Source organism: Molothrus ater, chromosome Z (assembly GCF_012460135.2).
Source record: "Molothrus ater isolate BHLD 08-10-18 breed brown headed cowbird chromosome Z, BPBGC_Mater_1.1, whole genome shotgun sequence".
Classification (NCBI taxonomy): domain Eukaryota; kingdom Metazoa; phylum Chordata; class Aves; order Passeriformes; family Icteridae; genus Molothrus; species Molothrus ater.
In genome coordinates, this window is record NC_050511.2 from 27,720,784 (window position 1) to 27,745,973 (window position 25,190).

The window sequence follows — 25,190 nt, forward strand, 5'->3', positions numbered from 1 at the left end:
ATTTGAAAATGGTATATATTTATTTATATATTTATACAAACTTGTAACTACCAATTACCGTATCTTTATTGGTTATACTGAGTTTGGTCAGTACCAGACTTTTTTACTACCAGTGAAAGTTTTTTTCAGACTCTGAATAGACAGTGCAAATTCAATATTTCATTATAAACAAGGAAAATATACTACAGAATAATGATTATTTTTAAGAGATACATATAATATGAAACCAATTGCTTTAGAAAGTACTAATTTTTAAAAATCCATTAATTTTTTATAAGAACTCATAATCTTATCAAATTTTTAATGATTTAGTTATGTTAAATGCAGTATTATAATCACATTTCAGATATGTAGCTTTAATACCATCTTCCTATTTTTCTATGAAGAAATTGCTCTGAGATATTCTGATATTCTACAAATCTTTACATGTAAGAGGTCCTTTAGGCAATTCTAGCAAAGTGCTCTGTGCAGCACGTATGTTCTCTGCTACACCGTAAAAAAAAATAAATGAAAAGAAAAGAAAAGAAAAGAAAGAAAGAAAGAAAGAAAGAAAGAAAGAAAGAAAGAAAGAAAGAAAGAAAGAAAGAAAGAAAGAAAGAAAGAAAGAAGGAAAGAAAGAAGGAAAGAAAGAAGGAAAGAAAGAAAGAAAGAAAGAAAGAAAGAAAGAAAGAAAGAAAGAAAGAAAGAAAGAAAGAAAGAAAGAAAGAAAGAAAGAAAGAAAGAAAGAAAAAGAAAGAAAGAAAGAAAGAAAGAAAGAAAGAAAGAAAGAAAGAAAGAAAGAAAGAAAGAAAGAAAGAAAGAAAGAAGGAAAGAAAGAAGGAAAGAAAGAAGGAAAGGAAAGAAAGAAGGAAAGAAAGAAGGAAAGAAAGAAAGAAAGAAAGAAAGAAAGAAAGAAAGAAAGAAAGAAAGAAAGAAAGAAAGAAAGAAAGAAAGAAAGAAAGAAAGGTAAATTTCCCCAGTCTTACAACTAGAAAGCAAAGGAAAAAAAACTTAAGAAACTGATTTGTTTGGCCTACATTCTTGTTTGGACCACATTAGCAAAATAGCAAGTCATAGCTATGTATTTTATAAATAAGCTGATGCAATATACCAGCAAAGTTGTCTCTAAGGAATTTTGGACTGGTGGGGTGATTAGGAATCTGAGAAGAAAGTGGATCAGACATTCACATGAAGGTGTACATAAACTTTAACAAGTAAACTTTTACACAGTGTCACAGATGTGCCATATTTGGGCACAGTCTTTCTTTGTGCCTCAGGACAAGCCTAAAAGGCGTCAGAATGTGGGCAGCACAGGACTTGAAGAAGCATTGCTCAAAGCCCACTGCTCACAAAAAGCTTTGCTAAGACAGTTACCTAAACATGAAGCATAGCAGGGAAAAGTTGTAGAGTGAAGAATGCTCTGGGTAAGGCTGGAATGAAAACATCTAGGACAGAGAATCCAAAAAACAAAGATACAGACTGAACATCGTACATAGGTTGTGGTGGTCTGATTGTGATATAAGAAGAGATGAAGATTAGGCAAAGAATGCATTTGTTTTGGCTGATGCCACTTGGCACAAGGCCAACATTCTTATTTATCTGTCTTAAGTCCCAGCTTTCTGATCCTTATAGCAGTGGTTTTAAACTGTATTTATGTGTGATCAGCCTGACTGAATATTGCAATGCAGTCAGGATTATGGTCATTCTATAAAACAGGTCTGAGCACTGACATCTCCCAGATGTAATTTTTATAGTACTGCAGTGCCTGGGACCATCAGTAATATCCAACACCAGTTACCACTCCCACAACATCAGTCAGTTGCATATAGCATCTGATTATGAAATAGTGAGAGATCCTGGGGACAGGGATTTAGACAGACAAATCTCTGTGCCTGTCCCTCACATGTAGTAGAGGACATTGCCCCACTGACTGCTCAGGACACAAGGACTCATCTATCTAAATCTCAGAAAAGGCAGCCAGAGCTCCATTGCTGAGTGGAGATGTTCTGTGCAATTAGAGGCTGGCCATAAAATCCATCCCCTCCTCTAGTAATTTGTGTGGAAAACACCAGCAATGTGTACGTGGACTAGGAGGAAAAGCAAAACAGCAACGCCAAGAACACAGACAGCGGGTTGATTCTTGGTGTCCTCAGAGGTTTAGAAAAGATAGTTTGATAGCTGTTCTGTAACCCTGACATACCCAAAAGATTAGGTCCTGATACACAGCCCTGGAAATTTAGGACCTTCCAACAGCACAAGCAGAACTCGCAACAGGTATTTCCCTCTATGTCTTCAGTTTGGGTTTTAATTAGCCCAAGCTATAGAGCAGGAAAAATACCCTTCCAATATTTCAGTGTGGAAGAATACTAAAATAATGAGATAATTTTTGGTGAAGTAGGCTAGAGACAGAAGGAAAAAATAGCTGTAAGCAAGATCAGAAACAAAATGCCTAATGAAAGAGAAACAATGAAACCTTTCAGGGGTATAAAATGATGCCAAAGGGTAAAAGGCAGCAGATGCAGATGTTATGTGATCAAGTTAGTTCAGATACAAGGTTCACCATGCAGCACAGAAATAACTGCAGATTATTTTAGGAGAAGGAACTGGCTATGAGGTTGACGATAGGTGTACCCTGGAAGAAAGAGACCATTTAAAGAAAGAACAGTAAAGGGAATGGTGTATACATTCATTATTACACCAGAGAGATTAAGCACGGCATGCACCAACAGAATAGATAGACAAGCAGAGAAATGTTTGCAAAGGTATGGGAGTGAACACGGGGATCAGTTGAGTATTGAGAATAAGCATTGTGGCTGCAGGTTAATTGTGTCATAAAACTTTCTCTTCAACTACGTAATTTTAATCGTAAAATAAAATTGAACTCCTGAACCTGATTTTCAGACCAGATTCATCCAGGCTATTCCATTTCCTTTTAATCTAGTGCTGATATTGGTAATTAGTCTAATTTCCTTCTCTTACTTTCCTTTATCCTATCCTGTAAGTAGGATCTGTAGACCCAAATCTCTCATGTCTTTTTACAAAATTAAATCAAATTAATCACTTTTTTTCCTCTTGCAAGGCAGCTTGTCATTCCCTAATAGTTTCAGCTCTTCAGTAAAATTACAGATTCCCTTTCCAGAAGTGATCTGAATTACATATAAATTTCCACAGGAGTTATTTTCCTGCACCTTCCCATCTGTACTCTGTTTGTACTAAGGTTGTGAAATATGCATCCCTGGATATATTCAAAAGCCTTTTGGACATTTTCCTGGGCAATTGGCTATGGATGATCCTGTCTGAGCAGGGGGCTTGGACCAGATAACCTTCAGATTCCTTCCAACTCAACCATGCCGTGACACTAGGAAACCTCACTTGATGCTTCTAGACTTTGCTTAACTCAATTTCATCACATTATTTGGATGATGTGATATTTCATCACATTATACTCATTCTGCTCATCATCAGCATTCAAGTTTTCCCTTTTTCTACCATTTCCAGCTGATGAGCTCTGGTGGTAGAAATTCCTATTAATCCCCAGTTTCTTGCTGACATTATCAAATTGAATCCTATTTTGTTGTCTCATTTCTTCAGAACATCAATTCTTCTTGCACTACAGCTTATTTCTTCTTTGTTGATGAACTTAATCAAGTTTGTCACCCAAAGATTCGATTAGGATAAGCTACTCATAATTTAAAATATAAAGCAAATGAAGATCCAGACCAAATCTTGAGAAATATTGTTAATAACCCTACTGAAGCCTAGCCTTCCTTTTCAAGCCCAAGATTTGACATAATTTATTTACTCCCATGCTTACCTCTCTACTAATTTCCATGTCTTTCATGCTAACTTAATCTTTAGGTAATACCCCATCAAATGCTTTCACGAGTTTATAATGGATCTACCACATTTCTTTTAGAAAAAAAATCTGGAAAAGACAGAGTTAGTTTGGAATATTCTATTTTATTTTCTATTTGGTTCCACAGTTTCTTTTCTGCGAAACATTTTCACAAGCCTTGCATACTGCTGAAGTTCTCCTAATGGATCTGAAGTCACGAAGATGACTTTTCATATTTGGAAAGCAATAGGATACCATTGCTCCTCTTCAACCTATGGACCACATGGTACACAGTAAACACATTACATATAAATTCTAAATTTCAAGTGCTAATTCTGCTCTGTGTGTACTAATCTCCTTTTCAACACTTTTATTTCTAAGAACTACCCCTTCTTCCCTATGCTTAGCTGACTCTTCATAATAAAATCCAGGGAAGTTTGTTTAATGCTGTTGGGTAAATGGTCACAGGTATACAATCCTGCATCACCTAAATGTATTTGCACCTGCATGCAGTAGGAACTACAGCAGACTTTGTCTAATTAACCTACCACTATTTCCCATGAAGCATATGGAGTTAGGAAACCCAAGTGTTAGATCTGGAGGCTAAAGACTAAGTGCTAAAACAGATTTTTATTTTGTTTCAATACAGTTGTGCCAGTAGCAGACAAGACAATTAGTTAGATTTAGTTAACTAAGTCAATTTGTAAAGGTGACATGCCATGGTCTGATGCTGTTTTCACTTACAGTCAACACTCACTGAGCCAGTCTCCTTCACTAGGAATCAGAGTTAACATAAATGAATCTCCATAAACTTCAACACAATGTATATAATTTAATCACATAGACAAGGGACAACTGTGAGGCAAGACCCCACTTTCCAGGACTCACCTTTCTTCAGTCTTAGCAGGACACTGCAGTAAGATCATCACCTGATGACTGTGTTTGTTCATCAAGGGGTAAGGCCATGATTCATGTCTCTATTCCTTTATATTGTAATCCCTAACCCTTTCCCCAAAAAAACAGCAGGAGAGTGGAATACAGAAGTAAATCACTACATCTGTCACTTCTCTCAGATATCCAATTCTTACATCAGCTGTGTTTGAAACAAGAAGAGAAAATGACAGTCTTAACTGAAAAGAAATGAGTACTCTTGACTAGCAAAATATCTGATTTCAACAGCAGGAAAAGAAATGAGACATAATATTTCTGTCAAAGAAACCATCAAATATCTATTACAAGATTTCTCCCAGTCATTAAAAAAAACCATAACAGGTTATCTGAAGCTTGGTTCTCTGTGAGAACAGGACAGACTTACATACCTTTAATCCTTTGCAACAGTGTCCCATAGCCCATATCATAATGATAGGAAAATACAAAGCATAAGGGAAGTATTGGCAGTAAAACTGCTCGGTTCTTCCTTTTTATTGCTCTAGGCTGACCTTGACTGTCTAGGACTTGTATATAGTTGTGTATCCTTCTAAAAATCTCTACTCAAAGAGCAAGTCTTTCTTTCCTCAGAAACATTTGTCTTCTGGTTGCCTTCTTTCTCAACCCAAGAGTATTTTAAAAATGCAATAGTGATTTTTGAAGATATTAACAAATAAGGGATGATCTAACTCGTTTAGCATGCATGTGCAGTGCCATATACCCAGCCACTTGCAACACATAACAGTGTAGATTCTATGTTCATTTCCAAATGCTACAGAGAACCCATAATGCATAAGGTGCATTTAATCTTCACTACATACACAAAAACACAAATATTTCCTAATTCCCTCTAAACGTATTACAGCCCAAGAAAGCATTATCAACCAAGAGTACTGTAGGGCAAGTTCTTCCCTATGCAGTATAGCTTTATTAGCCAGGTTTCTTTTTCCCTTGGGTAAGTTGATTCAAATTTAAGTGAGCAGACTTCAGAATACGTCCACTTGTTCCCTGCATTAAAAAAAATCCACATGGAGAATGTGCTACTCACTAACAATTCATTAAATCTCAGTACAGACAAGAAAATAGCATGGCTTTTAAATACTCTCTCCTCTTCCACACACAACTGTTATTTTGTACTGGACTTTTTGTACTTCAGATATTTTATTGTCATTTTATTGTCAGCTCATGTGTCTGCTTTTAAATAAATCTGCAGTACAGACATAACCAGAACACACTCAATGCAGACAGAATTCAGAGTCCATTTGTCATTTGATCAATCTCTGAGCAACTACTGGATAAAAATAACTACATGTAATGCAAAACCAAAACGCAGCAAAATAGAAATATATAATGTAATATACTTATATTTTCTGTTATGGAATGAACTTCATATCCAGTTGTTAAAACTACAGTAGTAAGTGTCCAAAAAATGTCCTGAAATATTTGAGAAATTCTCATGTCCAAGCAATCTGCATGGCTGTTTGTCTCTCATCAGGTTCTGCAGTGCTAGTTGCCTTTCCAGCTAAAGAAGGGAGACAAGTTAAACAAATCTAAGTCATCCATTAATTTTAAAGATTGACTCAATCTCTCAGTGGTCTATAAATCCAAAACAGTAACTAAGAAGGCAATCTTTCATGGCTTTTGATTGAGAATGGCCTTCTTCAGAAATAGTTTCTAGCCAAAAACCATTTAGGTCAATTAGCAAATGCTTTTATGCAGAATCTTTCTAATTGTGCTTCTCAAGGTCCAGACAAGCAAAATTTTTTGCAGTGTTAGGTTTTGAGTGGGACACAAGTCTCAGCAGGACTCTCTAGATTAAGATTCTCTGACCTTTGCATTTCCATGCTGATTCATAGAGTACCTGCTTTCCCAATTCATTCTGCTTAATTCTAATTTAGTTGTAATCATTTTAGAGTCAATCTTGACACCTCTTTTCCCTTTCAGGATTTCTTCTGCCTCATGATGCATCATAAAGCTCATAACTCTTCTGCAACACCACAGTTACAAATATAGAAAAGCACTGTGAAGGCAACAGAGTTTTTATAGATAATAAATATATATCAAAAGTCCATAGGGAAATACTTCTATAACTAAAATTTAAAACTGTTCAAAAGTACAATATAGTCAATATATTCACATGTCCAAGAAGAACTTTCTATGGTACAGAAGAATAAAAAAGCAGACCATTAGGTTTATTTTTTTTTAGTTACATGCCCCATCTAAATCTACTCTTACATTTTCATTTAAGTAAGGTAAATTCAGTATTTCTCAGAAGTTCCTCTCAACTATGTAGAACACAAGAAGAATTTCCTTTTTAGAGGGATGAAAAAATAATAATTGTGCCAAAAATAAGCAGTGTGAAACCAAAGTGGAGAAGTTAGTTAACAGAACAAGAAGAAGTCTTCTTCACAGCAATGTTTATAACTCATCTTGTGGGGAAAAAATTGAATACCTGGGTTTGTATGTCTAGGCTAGCTAACCAAGTTGGATGAGAAGTTCAACAAGGTACAGGAAACAGAATACCAGCTGCCTAAATGAGTGTATTCTAGGGAAGAAAGAACAAAGACTTAATTCAGAAACTTCTCTTCTAATGAATCTCTAAGAGTAATTAAATATGTTCTTTTCTCCTGTTTTGTAATTAAAGAATAATTTAAAGGATTTGTAATTACTTAAGGTTTCCACCCATTTATTCATCTCCATTACTATTGATTTAGCCTGAACAGAACAATTTCTGTTAAATTGTTACTAATTATTTCTTCAGACTGTGTTGATCTTGCTATCTTATTTACAAGTTCATTCAGTATCTAGATAGGTAGAAATAATTTTGAGACAGCATAATGAAAAAAGGACAGATCTAATTATATATAATTGTACACAGTAGGAAAAACAGCATTCACTATAGTCTCACAGTACTATTTCATCTGTTTCTCTTTCCTCAAGACTTACATTGCAATTGTTGTTCTCACAAAAAATATCAACAGGCTTTACCTTTCTGATAGCCATAATTTTCAGATTGCTTTGTTTTGGTTTTCTTTTTTTTCAGAAGTAATTATATAATGGCTGACTGACCACTTAATAAAATATCAAAATAATTAGATTTTATTTTGTCACCTACAAGGCAGTTGGAAATTCTAAAATAAACAAGTACACTGCTCATCAATTGGACCCATTTTGGTCCCAAATATCCTAAGCCTGGTAAATCGCTGAGGGCTGACGTGATAAGATAAAATAATGACATGTAATATCCATTTAATGACTTTATTTTCATCTTCAGTGTGATTATAGGTGTAGTTTCCACATATGTGAAAAATATTAAGGGATCCTTTGTTTGCCTGTCAGCACAGATAAGGACCTGTGCTTCCAAGATGCACAGTATTACCCTAAATGAGCTTCAATTTGAAGAAGCACATGGTAAGGAAGTGGGACAAGGATATGCTGATGAAATATAGGTCTTGCTAAAAGGGAATAATGGAGAAGAAGGAAAACAGGCAGTTTAACATGCACAGTGTTTAGAAAGAAGTAGGTATGGGATAAAAAGAAGGCTGTAAGTTCAAACTTACAAAAGTAAAGTAAAGGATCCTAACATGATTTCTTTAAAAACAAATACACACACAAAACCCCGAAAAAAACCCAACAAAAAAACCCTCACACTTGTTATACTTTGACAGCTCTTGTGCTGAAAGAAAAAGATAAGTCACAAACAATAAAGTCAAACAAACACCATGCTGCAGGAGACTGTCATATCAAATTCCAGAAGTCCAAGGGTACTTTCATGTATATCTACAAATAGTTCATATAAATAACCTATGATAATTGAAAACAACTTGTATTCTATATTATAGACAGCAGCCAGATAACATTATCAAACATTTTTCATATTCTTTTCTAACTAGATCTTTTTTCTTTCACTTGAGTGAAATAACCCTCAACTTTCTCCATCAAAAAACAAGTGGTGGAATGAAATGCATAGAAAAATGCCTGTAATTCCTTTTCTTTGAGCAAACTTCTTCTGTGTAGATGTAAAATTTAAACCAGATGAAACACAATATTGTATTTAAATTAATTTCTTTTAAAAAAAGAAATATTGAAGGAAATTTTTGGAATTACAAGTCTTAGAGATGAACATTCTCTTTGTACATGACGAAATGTGACAGCCAAGAAACAATTATTTCAGAGGAATACTAATCCACAGAAGGCAGTAAAAAGCAGATCTAGTGACATTTGGCTAAAAGAATAATTTAAATCTTGCTATTACTGAAGTTTTATGTTATTACAAAGAATAGTTTACAAGATAGCACCAATGTAGCACCAAGAAAGCCCTGAGATAAGTTTGGGGATCCTAAGTAAGCTACAGTACTGATGCAGAGATTTGTAATCCAATTTTTATTTAGTCACAATTTATACAGAGAAAACTTAGTAACAATACATGAATACATGCTCCAAAACCTATGTGGTTTTATGCCAAGCCCAGGATTACGTCTCTCAAATGCCAGAAGTACCCTTTGTTCTGTACTCCTTTATTCCAACAAAAATCTTTATTCACGCTTTCCATTTTCAAGATCAGTTTTGTTACTTGTCATAGTTTCATCTTGCAAAACAAAAGACTACAGTTCGGTAGCTGTTAGGATTACAACAGGAATCTGAGTAATTAAGAGATTTAGTCTAAATGCTCTAAGCGTTCCAGGGCAATTCCACACTGACGCCACTGGATTTCAAACTCTCCTTAAGGAAAAGGAAAAACTGAGCAACAATTATGGCCGAAGTAGTCTTACTAAATACTGTTTCATCACATGACTTAAACTTAGCAGAATAACTGTAGAAAAACCAGTCTGGGGTACACCTGAGCTCTTTTCAGGGAGCTCTGTAGCCACTGTGTAGCACAGCAGGGAGCACCTCTCCGGCATATTCTGACAAAGCAGACAAAAGGCAGGGCACCTGCCTATCCTGTGCAATCAAATACTGCTTTAACATATCCAGACCTGACATCTGATAAGTTAAATAGGTTTAAAAGCAATTCTTGACTGTAAAAGCGTATATATCTTTAAATAAATTTTGGATGCTCTAAGTATCAAAATGAAACACCTACATGAGCACTCAGGCAACTCCTCTAAACTAGTCTTTTAAAAATTAAAACAATTCCTGTGCAATATCCTTATGCTTATTCATTTAACATGCCAATCTTAAGTGAATATCTGGAGATGAGTAGTTTTGAATGGACAAGATATCCTGACGTGCTGGTCATAAACTGGCGAATAACTAGATCATGGTAGACCTTAAGGCAAAAAACCAGTGCCTTAAGTGACTGCCTTAAGACCTTAAGGCAGTCAGGATTTGAAAACATATGTATATAGGAAAAGGATCAGAAGTCTACCACAAAAAATGACTCGAAATTAGATGAAAGAAAACCAAACCGTGTTTGACTGCAGTTCAAATCAATATTCCATTTTCAGCTGTTAATTTCCTAGTAATTGTGTCTTATTTTCCTCCACATGTGTTCTATTGAAAATGTCAGTCACACTGGGATAGTGAAAGACTTTTGATATATTAACATGCAGATTTTATGAAAAACACCAAGTCCTACTATCTTAGGACTTACTTTACAGTAATTTTTAAGATTACTTATTTTTCATTATGGCAGAACAGAAGAATTAAGAACAGTAGGTATTCATTTTTACTGCAAAACATTTTATAGAATTTTATAGGTAACAAGACAAAAAAAAAGTATGTAATTCGGACTTAGCAGAGATGGGCTGTATTTTATTTAGAAAAGTCTTACTGATGGGAAAAGCTGATTATTGAGAAAACAAGCCACAGGTGCACATCACACTTATCAGGTGAACAACCATTCACCATCCAAGTGCCATTGTCTTAGGGAACAAATTCTCTTTCATTTTAAGTACACAAATGGCCCATCTACATAGCCATAAAAACTTCAATAGGAATGATTTACATGACTATACTTGCACTAAAAACTACAGATAAAGGATCTGAAGTGTAGCTTTGGAACAGGAGGAAGAGAGATACTGTAATTTTCCTAGCCAGGTTGCTGTGCATAGCACAGGAGAGCTGAGGCTGTAATGTGGATACATGGGTGCACATCCCAGCACGCTTTTCAATTACTTGTATCCTGTAACAGTCAGACCATGATTTTATAGACACAGTTAATAAAATAATAAAAAAGTGGCAATAGCAACTTCTATATTGGCAAAAATATTGATTGCATAATTTTAAAAATTAAGTATAGTATTTCAAAATAAATGGGTACCAGTAGCAAGTGACATTTTAAATTTTATAACACTCTCAAGAGGGCCCAATAAGAAATAAATTTCCCATTTTTTCTTTAAATACAGCTAGTAGTTTCTCAACACTGTGTGAGCAACTGTAAGGGCTGATTGGGATTTTGAAGTCTGTCACACAGAAACTGTTAGAGTAAAAGGAAATCAATGTTACAAAATGAATCATGACAGATGAAGAGAAGTGAGGCACAGAGGGAAAAGGTCAGTTACTGGGAAACTGATAATGCTAATAAACTTGTCAGTGGTAACCATCCTTATCATTTCTACTGATTATTCTTCAGACTGCCACAATGATGTCAAACCACACAAAAGAGCATTTATATCACCATTTAATTGATTAAAATCCAGTGGGAGAAAATTCTCATCTGAAATATTTAATTGACTTTGACAACTTGCAAAAAAATCCTTCTCTGGATTACAAATCACATCTTCACTTGACTAGAAATTTCTCATACTTTAGACTCTTAGCTTGTTTTCTCTCTTCCATGTGTAGATGGAATGGATGCTACTTTGGTTTTGTACACCCAAATAGGATGGAAGGTGGTGTACAAATACTCAATAGAAATTAAAAGCAGAGCCAGTGCAAAATGCTCTCTTCTTCACTGCCCACATGTATTAAATATTATTTCGATGGTGTATTCTGTGTGAGTCTAAGTGTCTATGCAGAGGAAGAGACAGTAATCACCCCTCAATAAGGAGTCAATTTGCAGCCCAATATGCTTAATGGCTCTCATGGGAGATATGCTCTTTTACCCAACCTATCTAAAATACTGGGCTGAACAAACACTTAGCTTGAGAGCAGTCATGGCAGTAAATCTATAGAGAACATATTTATTGTCACTATCATTAAGACATAATTATATTGATGCCCCGGTAAACAGATATTTGGACAGGAAGGGAATTAACTACCTTAAAAGAAATAATCACATAAACACCATTTTTACTTATGTTCTGAAACCCATTGTATAAATCTAAGAAAACTGAAACTTAAAGAAACTTTTGGGATTCCCTTACACTCATGTAAAAGAGCTCTCCAGTTTTGTCACAGGTTAATACATCTGTTAGAGGCCATGGCTACTCTGCCTATAATAGCTTATTTTCACTTACAGTTTTTCAGTGTTCAGACACTCTGAAAGCATTCTTTTAAAAAGTACTAACTTCTAGCTTCTGAGGACTCAGAGCTGTAATGAAAAATAAGGCTTAAATTATATTAAAAAAGTGACAATCACACGTAAAAAAATCTGCAAATTCCTTCCAAAACATGTATGAAAGTTAGTGTGCAGATAGTACAGCTATATGTGGCATTTCATCGGTAGATGAAAGACTAACAGCTCGCGTGACTTATTCTTGGTGTCCTTTTTTCTAATCAATAGGTAAAACAAGAAGCTGCTGCAAATGGTTCTTTGGCAAAAATAAATGAAAAATAGAATAATGATACCTATCTCTACACCTCCGTTGTAAGCCACCAGAGTGCAATACAGAGATGACAACTTAAAATAATTATGCAGTGTCTGCTTGGTTCTATGATCAGCGTGCCCACAGACATCTCAGGAAATGGGCCTCTAGATCAAACAGTTAAAATAAATCAGACCTAAATGTTTTATCCTGCTGCTTCAAAGCTTGTTTGCAGATATTTTTCACATCAAGTACACAAAGCAATTAAAATTATTAGCACTGCAAGAAACTGCACTTTAAAAAGAAAACTTAATTTTTAAAGCTTCCCCACACAAAGACAGGTTACAAATTATTTAGAAGCAAAGAGTTATGAGAAAAAGGGTCTCACAATATTAGCCACAAGCCAGAATATAAACTGCACTGTTTCTGTGTGAAAAAAAAAATCACACAGAATCACAAAATATTCTGAGTTGGAAGGGACCCACCAGAATCAAGTCCCAACCCTTATGTGAACAGTTGTGGGTTGAACCCATGACCTTCATGTTATTAGCACCAAATCCTTTATATTCCTTTTTTTGTCAATAAGGTACTGAATTTGCACTCTTTATAAAGAAGAAATAATATCAAAAGCTCTCAAATCCATGTGAGATTTTGTGCTGCACAAAGGACAGACTCAATTTAATGGGCAAAGCATGAAGACAAAATTTCTTGACAGTAACCCAGCATTCTTATTTTTCTTCTATGTGTCTTTTAGGCAACAAACATGCAGCAGAGTGCAGAAGGGCATCCACCACCTGCATTTAATAATCTTATCAACAAAAGTAAGTGAAATTTTAAGGTACTGTTACCAGCGTTCAGAATTCTCAGAAGTTTTATATGAGACAAACCAAAGTCATTGAATAGCCAGTTATGTAAAAGCAGGTATCAATGTTGAAGGAATAGTAAAATAGATCAAAACATATAAAACAAAGAGTTAATATTACAAAATCAAGTAATTTATATATCTGACTAATAACTGAGTAAGAGCTATTCCCCACCCCCCCGAAACTTAACATTCAGGAAATAGTATTCCATAGAAAGCAAGTAAAAGACTAAATTTTACTTCAGTGGACTTAACAAAAGACTAAAACAATAGGTTTGCTCTATTAAGAGGAAAGGAACTATGGTAAATTTGTTGTGTCATAGGAAGCAGTTTCAGAAGGCACTTTTTCTTTGAAGTCAGTTAAATTCCTCCAACAAATTGAGACTAAATATATAAAGGTAAGCTGGAGGTTCACCTCCAAGCAAGACAAAATTTGCAAGCTGTATTCACAATGATATGTACTAGTCACAGATATTCCCCCAAAAAATGCTGGTATAATTGATTTAAGTGAATAAATTTAATTAATATTTGTCTCACTACTAGTGCAGCAACCAGTCTGTTTTGCATCTTTTGCTGGTAGTCATTACATATTAGAAATAGCTATTAAAATCTGCTCTTTGTTAACCACTTCATTTGTTTCTTTACAGTGATCAGGCAGAGTATACAATCTGTCAGCTAATACCACCCAAACTGGCTTTTCCCCTGCAAGACAGATGGTTCTAATCTTCCTGAGTACAGGTATCATTTATCTTGTTCTGTTCCATTTGATGAGGAGAAACTAATAAGGACATAGAATTGTTACCAGAGAGCATTTATTTCCCAGAATTAAGCCCAGATCACCTAAGGGGCAAAACAATTTATGTAAGGCTTCAAGACAAATGCATTAGTGATGTCGTAAGCGCTACTAGTATCTTGTCAATAGAAAACAAATCTAGCTATTTCCCACCCCAAAGGGAAACAGATGGTAGTAATCTGGAAAGGCAAAACTTGCTTACATTTTACTTCACGAGAAAGAATGGGAACAACTGTTTTCATTTTACTAGAACTAAAAAAAAGTCCTTTTGACTAAATTTCACTGAAAACTTTGGGGAGGAAAAGGTTAGGGATTTACATGATCCTGAAGAAAATGACTCAGTGTCTGAGACATTAAGAGAAATTAAATTTTTCAGGTTTCATTATAGAGGTAGTTGATCTTTTACTAACAAAGATAAGGTGACAAATCTATAGATGGAAAAATGTCATCACAAAAAGTTTTATTAGGCTCAGGAAGAACTGCAGAAACCTGTGTCCGTACTTTCCTTTTTTATCAATGAAAGAGAAGAAGCATGAAGAAAATTTTCTTCTTCAGAAACTCACTGGCATTTTAACACTAGCCATGTTTCCTGCCAAGAGTCAAAACATAGTGCACATATGCATTTTAAGCACCATTTCATTTTAAGATCAACTGATAATAATTGATAGAGTTTTGACTGAGTAATGAGCTAATTGAATTTATTAAGGAAAAAAAAATAACCAACGGAACCCCAAAATTGTATTTGTAAATATAATCCTCTTTAAATGAAAGAGATGTCATCTCCCCCCTGCCCTTACTCATACTTTCTCATACTCTCTTTTCCATTTCTACTTATAGCTCATTACTCAAAAAGAGTTCCAGAATAAAGGACCAGGACATGTGCCAGATATAAGTCCCTACCAAGAACAAACAATAGGCTTATGAGGTGCAGGGCCAGGAGTTGGACATGATGATCCTGATGGCTCCCTTTCACTCAGCATATTTTATGATTCTATGAATTCCTCGTACCTGTTTAAGATGGAGTACCAAGACTGAGCCTACTACGTATCAAAAAGACTTTAATGTTTTTGTTTTTCAAAAGTTTTGGTTTTTCCTCATCTAATTTCCATTAACATTTTGCACTTGTCTTTAAGAATGTGGTCAGGTGTCTAGTTTCTCAAAAAAACTCTACTAATCTATCTTAATATTATCTATACATTCTTAGTATATTTTTAATTCTAAGGAATTTAAAACAAACTGAGGAGAGGAGGTCAGAGTAGACCCATGAGCTGTCTGATAAATAAATCAGGTCTTCCTTATCTTTCACTCACAAAATTCTCAGTATCTGTAGTAAAGGAAGTCCAGCAAAGTGCTATGTGTAGAATCCATGATTCAGTTCAAATATCACAAAAACAATAACTTAAGGAAGTTACTTATTTGTACAGAAACATTATGTTCTTAAATATGCAGATACAAATACTGCTTGTACTTTATCTCTGCTAAATGTGTAATCTCATTTTTCACTTGAAGAAATGCTTAAAATACTTCATTTGTCTCTTTACTATATACATCCTGTCACATTTTACCATAGTAACTTCACTAGAAATTTCTTCAGATGTAAGAACTTCAAAAACCACTAGAAATCTATGAAAAAGCAGACTATGCCTTACTGAACTAGAGGATGAGTTTCCCTAGCAATGTTTTATACTATCTGCCCACTTACTCCACATTTTTAACTAACTGAGGAAGAAATGCCTTTTGTTTTTATTTCCTTTATTAATTTGCATCACTGCCAAAACTTCAAAAGAAGCTGTTAAAACAAAGTGGGGCGGGGGAAGGGGCAGGGGAAGGGGCGGGGGGTGGGTTAAAGTATCCACTGAGATACAGAACTGTAGGGGATTTTCCATACCACCATCTGGTCCTAATTAAAATAGGATAATGTAGTTTTATCATGACTCAAAATAAACCTAGATGATGTTAGTGACCCCAAAAGAAAGAAAATATTTTAAAAACCAAGGAAAGTTTTAAAAAACCAAGGAAAGATTTAAAAAACCAGGGGAAAAAAGGAAAAAAGAAAAAAAAAAAAGAAGGAAATAAAAAGTACTACCACTGCATTGTCAAAACAAAGAAAAATAAGCCCTTACTTTTCTAGATTTACTTGGTCTTGTCTTTTTTTTTAACCAAGAATATAGAATCTTTTCCATATCCACACAGGAGGATACAGGGAGCAATATAAACTCTCAAAGACTAACTGCTATGAAAGCAGATCAATGACTGTTTCCTGGCTATCCAATATTACCTGGAGAAAGGAATGCACTTTAGAGTCTGACATAATAAAATAGGGAGAGAGGAGGGATTGAGACTATCCAGAGATTCATGCTGTAGACAGGTTATAATAAAACATTTTTATTATTGGAAAATACAAGATCTGTCAGAAGTATATTATTTTTCTAGCATGTTTATTTTCTTACAAGTTTAGTGTCTCCCATCAAAGATTAATTCAGGAGACTGTATTTGAGTCCTGAAAGCAATGATGCTTTCCCACTGAGAAGAATATCTTTTTGTTTAGTAAGAAATCCTCCTGCTAGGAAGGAAAAAAAACCCCAAAATTCTACCAAAAAAACCCTCCAAATCACTCCAACTGCAACTCCCAAAAACCAATAAAACAATGACATGCCATAAGCACTAACTAGTTTTATTTTGTTTCCAGCACTTTCAATGATTCTTGGCTCCTCCTGTATAACTTATTCTGAGCCTGAAAGACTGACAGTGCTGACCTGCTGTCATCTCAAAGCAATACTTTTTTAATGTGTTTTGCTTAAATAATGGTTATAACCTTGTACTGAAATTTCTGATTTCAACTGACTTATGTATATGCTAATACTGGATATATAATTCTACATAGAGTATAGGAGAAATGTATCTGCTAACACAGCAATATATATTACAAAACTTCCGAAACACACAGGAGATTGAACAATTCTTTTCCAGGTAAATTATTCCCACAAACAAGATTTTTGCTTTGTTTTTGCACTCTGACAGGCAGGGCACATGGAGACTTTAATTCCCAATCCCCTTCTCCATCCCTTGTCATTATCACTTAACATACTTCTAAAGTCTGTCTGACAGCTGCCGGTTAAAAGTTAGACCAAGTCACATCTTGTTTCAACAGACTGCTGCTGTGCATGTGGTGCCCAGTACAAGTGCAGACATCAAGCAGTAACTGCTCATAATTCTCAGTCTGGGAAGAAAGAGAGGTAAGAAAATCCTCCCTCAAAGGATCCAAAAAATACAGTGAGCCACAGCCGGCTTCTGTGGGTGTTAGGGAATCATAAAATAACGGGTTCAACCTCAGCAGAGAGTTCTTACTCAGAATATCTATGTGATCAGACCAGGAGACCAGGCTGCTGAGGGCTTTCATCCTGCCAGTTCTTGAAAACCTCCAAAGATGGAAGCATCACTGAGCCTTTGCTCCACTGCTGGATTGACCTTGCAGGGGAAAAGGTTTCTCCTTACACTCAGTCTGCGCTGTTCCTCAAATCCCGTTTCAATGTATACCCATTACCTCTTGCACTTTCTGGCTATACTTTCTTGATTACTCACAGTTGGTGGGTGGCTGCCCTCAGATCCTGCTCCCCAGAAGGCATCTCATTTCAGGCTAAGTAAGCACAGTGCACTTGGCCTCCTTGCAAGAAGTGCTCCTGCCCTTGGCCATTTTGGTGGTCTGCTGCAAAAGCTGCTCTTTTTCACCTACGTTATTCTCGCACTGGGGAAGAAGGGGGGCAAAAAGTGGATGCAGTATTTAAATGGATTTAACAAAGCACTGAACAGATGACAACAGAAAATTTTGTCAACCTACTGGCTTCACTATAGCTTAAAAAGCCCTCATTTGTCCTTTTGTCTCTCTCTTCTGTCAGGGTACACTGCTGACTTATGCCCTAGTTGCTGTCTTCCAGTGTCCCCTCATCTCTACAGAATTGCTCCCATTTTTCAGCTCTCAGTCTGTGTTGTGGCCAAGGACACTTAGCTGACACTTAAATCATGTCAGCTTTCCTGAACTCCTTTATCCTTCAGAGCTCCTATGGCATCTCGCCTACCAGTTTCCCAAGCAAGACGAAATCCTTTCTCCCAGTGTCCAGGGTCTGCAACTCATCTTGCTACAATCAAGCCTGACTGTAATATTATAGGTCTCCTTCATTTGTAAATAAAAAATTCAGCTGTGCATGATGGCTCTTGGATGGCCCATCTAGTACTGATGGCCCAACCTGTATCAAGCAGTTATTACTCACATTTTGCAGGAATGTACCCAATTGTTTATGTCTTCCTATTTATGGCAGATTTTCAGCAGATATTCAGCAGATTTTAGGGAGACTACAGTCTCATGAGAATCAGTTAGTAATCCAGAGACTTTCTTCAGTTGTTTAAAAGAATAACCTGTTTCTTCATGTATTTTGTCATTCTGATTGATGACCTGCAGCATGCTCCCTCCATAGTGTCATGTTTTGTGGACTCTCCTTTGACTTTAACTCACATGCTACACCTTCTCATCATGGGCATCACTACTACTTGTCTTTCCTTCCTGTCTTTCCTGAAGAGCTAGTACCTCTCTTTTAGAGATTTCAAGGTGTATGAACTGTCCTACCATATCTCAGTTATTCCCATGACGTTGCAGTACTGTGACCAGAGACAGCTCTTGTTCTTTGTGCTTGTTTCTCAGGCTGTGTACATCTGTGCTTGAGCATGTACAGAGTTCCTTTGTCCAGAACCATCAACACTGCAGAAAATCCCAGCACACTGTCTCATAAAAGCTTCTGCCAGGACTAGATACATTCTAGGCTTCTTTATTTAATATCTGCTGCAACAGCAGAATGCTCCTATTGTGCTGCTGTAGTAGAAACACCTTTTTAGGATGGAAGAATGTGATTAATTTTTTGATTTGGAGAAAACACTGAGGTTTTTCATTTCCTGGTATTTGCATCAAACCCCAGGAATTCAAAACCAGAGTAAAGTGCTCTGCAACAGCTTAGAGAATTCTTTGTGCTCCATTTACTACCCTTTACTTCACTTTTCTAAGCAGGCCCTTATGCAGCACAATTGTCTCTTCCATTCTCTGACTCTGAATCACTGCTTCTCTCCTCACTGCTTTTTCGTAAAGTTTTCCCAGAAATGCATCTAGGTGAAAACTTCAATGACTTGACAACGTCAAGAGATGCACTTAAACCCTAGGTCTGATGGTTACATATAAAGATATTAAAGCAAATCAGTCTTTTCATCCATGCCTTTCCATCTATCATCTCATAATAGAGAAAAGAGTGATACAACAAAATTACAAAGTATTCCTTAATTCAGATCTCATTATTAATGATGAAGCTTATATGAGAAACAGTAAAAAAGGTCAGTCAATAAAGGATTCAGTGTATCACCAATTATTTGTGGAGTTCCAATGAAAAAAATTCTTCTAATTAAGCAATAGAACTTATTCACTGAGATATACCTGAAAACAGTCATGAAGGATTTTAAATGCTACTAGGACTTAATTTTTTTAGTTGTATGGACTAGAAAACACTGCTTATTATGCAGTACTATTCCTATACACATCAAGATATCTTCATCTTCTTATAATACCACTGGGAAAAATAAACAAAAACCCTGTTATTAAAACAAAATCTCAGCTTTCTCCTCTGTAGGGTTACCTTTCAAGTAGCGCAGACATGCTATATACAGGAAAACTGGGATATTAATCAGTTTCTGAGTAGTGCTTCCCAAGGAAAGAAAAGAAAAGCAACTTTTTAGAGCCAAAAGCAGTATAAAAATAACAGCAGCACATAAACTAAAATCTAACTGGCAGAGTGGAGTGGGGTGTCACAGGAGGTAATGGCATAGTACTGACTTGGTGGGCTTCTGTTCAAAACTAAAGAGAGAATTTTTGGTTCCTCTCTATGTATTAGGAAATCTGGCTAAAATTTGGCAGGAGAACTTAGGCTTTTCTATGTGAGGCTCCTAAATCAAAAGCCGTTTGAATTGTGCTTAGAATGTCTTTTACACATCACTGCAAAAATACTACTCTGAGGTGCAAAGTTAGTAAGCTCTGCTTTATGCAATCCTAGAATCAAATTATTTGGCAGGTAATTAAAATTTAAATCTGTACTGTGATCTTCTACCATGATTTTGCTTCTTATCACTCTAAATAACACTACACAGAGTATACAAGATTGTTTTTGTATTTTTAATATTATTTGAAGGCAATACACTTGTATAATGCATTTAACCAAACTTAAGTCTCTCTCATCACAATAAAGTCTTTAGGAAATATCTTCAATATATCTTCACAGTATGTGAAGTCAGACAATTTCTTATTTAAAAGCAACCTGTCAGGCTTCTTGACACCTAGTTCTAGCCAGTAAAGTCACCATCTAGAAATATTAATAAGAAATATTTAAAGTGTTCTGATCCATATTGAGGAAAGCATAATTGGCCACAAACATTTCTGCATTCTTACTTGCCACTTTCAGATACGCATCTTTTTCCAGGCTGCCTTGTACATTTTAAAATGGCTTTCTTAATAAATAGTTATTGCAATAGCTTTCTTAAGGTATACATTTGGGATGTTAAAAAAAGACAAGGAATAAAAGAAAACTAGAACAGAAAGTACAGAACTAAAACTAAAAAAATATATGCAATTCCCTCATTTAATTGTGTTAAGAGGACACATAGAACTCATTAAAAAAATAAAAATCTGCTAAAACTGCTCTGTGGCCTGGAGCAGAGACCTGCTCTAGCCTATTCAGCCTCACTAAAAGCACTCTGCAAGGCCATATACTAGTCTTGAGCTGTAGATCTGGATAGTAAAGTGTTTGAAAATAATTTTGCAAGCTACACTTTAAGGAGCAGGCTTGTGATAAAAACGAAGCCTCAACAAACTTCTACCACAAACAGTCTCCACTTGACACAGACTGGTATTTCATTCTGGAGCCACACAAAGACAATACAAACAACTGGCAAGTCCTTCAACATCAAGGCAAAGAGTTGAGGTTTTATTATTCTTCCAAAAAGCATTAAGATACAATTTACAAGGCCACAATCCCTCCTTTTCAGAGTTATCCCAAGAAAGGCATAAAGAAAAAACCCATGCACAACATCTTTTAATATTGTCTTATGCTAAAATAGTCAAGCTGGTTTGGCTGTCCAGCACATACCAGAATGACTAAAACTGACTGAGCTTTAGCATGCACCACAGTTGGTGATGTGGAGAAATCTTTATCAACTTTTATCATGTTATTGTCTTCTTATTTTTGCAACTGTCTCTTTCAAATCTACAATCTTCTACATGAAATAAGTCAATCACTAAACAGCTTTGCATTTTCTCTCTCTTCAGAGGAGAGCATACACCTATTTGGGATTGTTTTCTTAAAAAAAAAAAAAAAAGTGTTCTGTCACAGAAATTAATAGCACAAAAATCTCTGACTCTCTCACCAATACCAACTGTGTTTCATTCCAGGTCTACCCAAAGAGTAGCTAGCTAATTTCTGTGCACTGTCACAACATACTGATAGTAGGGCAAGCATTCTAGGTGAAACAATTTTGATGACTTGTTGATCCACGTCAATTAGCTTGGAGTGACAATTTTACCCTATTTCTTTAACATCTTAATCATGGGATTCTTTAAGAACGTTCAGAAGCTATGAAAAGCTCTGAGAAGTTCGGATCCCACATGTTGTTTTGGGGTCGATTTACATTTAAAACAAATAATTATTTTTGAATATCTTATACAAGAACATATTGTATAAGTACATCATATTGCTTCAAGTGTAAGCTTCTATTTTATTAATAAATATGATGGTTTTCAGAGAAAGATGGGTGAACTGATAGCATCCAAGTCCCAGTATTTCACCGTAAGAATATATATATCAATGCTTTAAGTTAAGCTGTTTCATTCTGGTCCTAGCATGACCCAACTTCTCCAAGCATTTCTAGTCACAATTTTGTCTAAAGCACATATATCAGGTTATATAATTTTCTACAAATAGCTTGAAAGTCTAGCAGTAAACTCCACATCACAGGTTTTAGTCACATATGGAAAAGACAAATGGCAGTCTTCCCTCTTCCCTACACTCTCCCCAAGTTTGAAGCAGGGCTACATTCTTCCATCTCCTAATCACTTGGAATTTAGCTCTCTTCCTGGCCCCCACTGAATCTTTTACACCCGATTCAGCTGTACACTTCATGTATTTTCAAAAGATGGGGCTTTTCTAACATGGCAGGTGTGTCTGCAAACACAGTAGGAATCAGAGATTATCAGGTGTTTGCAGTGCTAGAAAGAAATATACTATTCTCAGTGTAACTATTGTCAAAAAGAAGAAATACAGTGAAGGGGAAGTTCCTGAAGAACAACTTGCAAAAATTTTGGACATTTATATATAATTTTGAAAGGGAATTTTTGTAACTGCTTTCAAAGTTTGTTTTTTATAAGTGCCTGAGCATTTGAGCTAGAACTAGCCAAGGCAAAGACTGGCATTCAAACTCTGCAACTACCTCTACAAATGTTAGCTTGAATTCAAGTCTTTCCTCAATTTTATTTACCCAACAGAGAAGCAGTTTGTGAAGCAAGCTTCCACTGTAATTTCACTATCAATCTGTCAAACTGAAAATCTTCCTGTTATTTGGATTTCCAAAAACCTTGGGGGTAGGAGGAGCACCTCTCTGCAGGAGGGGGGAAAAATTGTACACAAAACTTGTGGTTGCATCTAAGAAACATGTAACACAGCACAGACAGAAAATGATGTCTACAAGTCATGCAAAAGGTTGCTCTTCTTTGAACACTTAAGAGTTATCCACTCTTTTATTATATAATCTTTCCTTATGCTATGTTTCTTCTTCTTAGGTCGCATTCGGAGTTAACTTGTGATCCTACAAAACCTACTACTGGGCACTGCTTTATAAACTAGAATATGCCATCTACTGGCAATTTAGTAAATTGGAAGTTCATCCATCACTACTTTAAACATTCTAAAAATTTTACCTGAGTTCAATTTAAATGCATAACTAAAGGAATGGACTCCAGCTAAATCCTTCAGATTGCATTCCAGCACTTGGCATATAAATATTATGAGTAAGTTACAAGATATTTAACAATAAATCAGAAAGCTAGTGCTATACTGTAGGTCTGTTCAGCACAACTTTCTGAGCCCTAATCAAACTGGTTTTCCTTTTTCTTTGCTGATAGTTTCTTATTTTATGAGAGGGAATAAAACATCCCCATGCCCTATTCTGAGTTTCTTGAAAAATTCAGCTGCAGCAACCTGATTGAACTTAAAGAAAGAACTGTTTAAAAGATTTTTTTAATGGTGGGAGAGTTGAAACATATTTAACTCATATCTTTTAAAAGTATAAGATCCATGTTTTAGCAACTCCATTATAACAGATTCACTTTAACATATATATGTTTCTTAACACTCCAGTGTTACAATGCAGTAACACAGCTCAACTTCAACATAAATGTACTTTTCAAAGTAGGTTTCCAAAACTATTTTTAGGGTCTAGCTACTTTAATGATAGTTTCCACTTCTACAACTTGTTAAGACAGACTCTTGAGGAAGTCTTTTGACACAGAGAACAGGTGCTTTACACACCTGAACCTGCTGCACTAGGTAACCACACAGGAACTGGCGGAGCACGTGAATGGAGCCCCTTTAACCCTGGGAGGACAGCGAAGTCCAGCAGGTGAAGCTGCCAGTCCAGCCGTGGCCAGGCAGTGAGCCGCGGGAGAGCCTCCCCCGCACTCTGGTACCCGCAGCCCATAAAGCTCCTGCTGCCTTTTCAGGCTGTCGTTCATGGCCTTCGAGGAGACGAGCCCCATCGCACCCTGCAGCGCAGAAAACACGAAACAGGGGGTGCCGGCGAGCCAGGAGAACCGGGTGAGGATGAGGAGAGCCGCCCCCGGGAGGAGCCTGTCCTGGGTCCCGCCACTCTTCCGCTATAGAAACTATCTCAAGAAATTTGAAGAAACCCATCCCAATAGACACACAGGCCCTGGTAGGCTTACCACTCGGGGGTGATACATCTAGGCAATACATGTAAATCAACAAGGAAAATAATTAAAAATGCCTTTGTTGCTTAACGCTTTTTATCTTGCTCTGCCTTTCATCATGTGTCAGAATGTTTTCATGACATCATCATCCGTAATTACAGGCTGGCTTTGAAATCCAAAGAAACTAAATTTTCATACTTTTCATACTTAAATTTCTGACTCAATATTTTTAACTAAATTTTCATACTTTAAAATACTGAGTCAGAAATTATGTTCTGTCAGTTGGCCTTTAAAACAGTGATACAAATAAGTGCTAGAATTACAAAATCACAGAATATTCTGAGTTGGAAGAGACCCACAAGGATCATCAAGTCTGACTCTCAAATGAATGGCCCATATGGGGATCAAATCTACAGCCCTCATAATATTAACAGCATGCTCTAATATCCAGAATTCTTTTGGCACTAAAGAGTATCTCATTCAGTTTTCCAACTTGAGTCTGTGAGGATACACAGCACTTTGAACACCACCTCACAGTGCAATTTGACGTCTTGTCTTACTGCAAGAATTAATATTTTTCCAGAAACAGTCTACTCCTTCAATTTGCTGATATACTGATCTGCAAATACTGTTTTTGACAATACTTATTTTCTAAATTTGGGCATTTTCCAAATAGTTTTCTTTAAAAAATACTAAGAAGACAGCTGTCTTCCCATTTTTCCTCTTTTTTTTTTTTTTTTTACTGGTAGAGCAAAAATGAGAAAAAAGTAAGGAAAAAATATTTTAATATTTTTCTCTTGTGGAAACTTGCTTAGCATTTTTACTTGAAGTAAAAACTTGAAGTAAAGAACTTCCAAGAACTTGAATTATTGTAGTGATATTTTGAAAATGTCTGTGACTTTTTGAAGTATTCAACAAGTATTTAATTTCTCCCCTGGATCTCTGATGCAGCAGAGAACCAGGGGAGAAATTTATTGGTATACTCCAGCTCCACGCAAGATGGCACTACTGCACTGGCAGCCACTGACAGGTATTTAACGAGACTTCATCAGAGAGAATTGTGACTGATAAATTTGTGAGACTATAACATTCTTTCA

At 35.9% G+C, this 25,190-nt stretch overlaps 1 protein-coding gene across 1 annotated transcript; it reads right to left on the bottom strand.

The window, feature by feature from the left end:
* Positions 1 to 370: 370 nt before the first annotated feature.
* On the bottom strand, positions 371 to 23,898 carry PLGRKT (plasminogen receptor with a C-terminal lysine). The gene is given in 6 exon segments (XM_036403748.1): positions 371 to 486; positions 5,134 to 5,248; positions 6,128 to 6,160; positions 6,163 to 6,233; positions 6,236 to 6,263; positions 23,761 to 23,898. Coding segments are annotated over 6 exon segments (501 nt in total).
* Between the last annotated feature and the right edge of the window lie 1,292 nt (positions 23,899 to 25,190).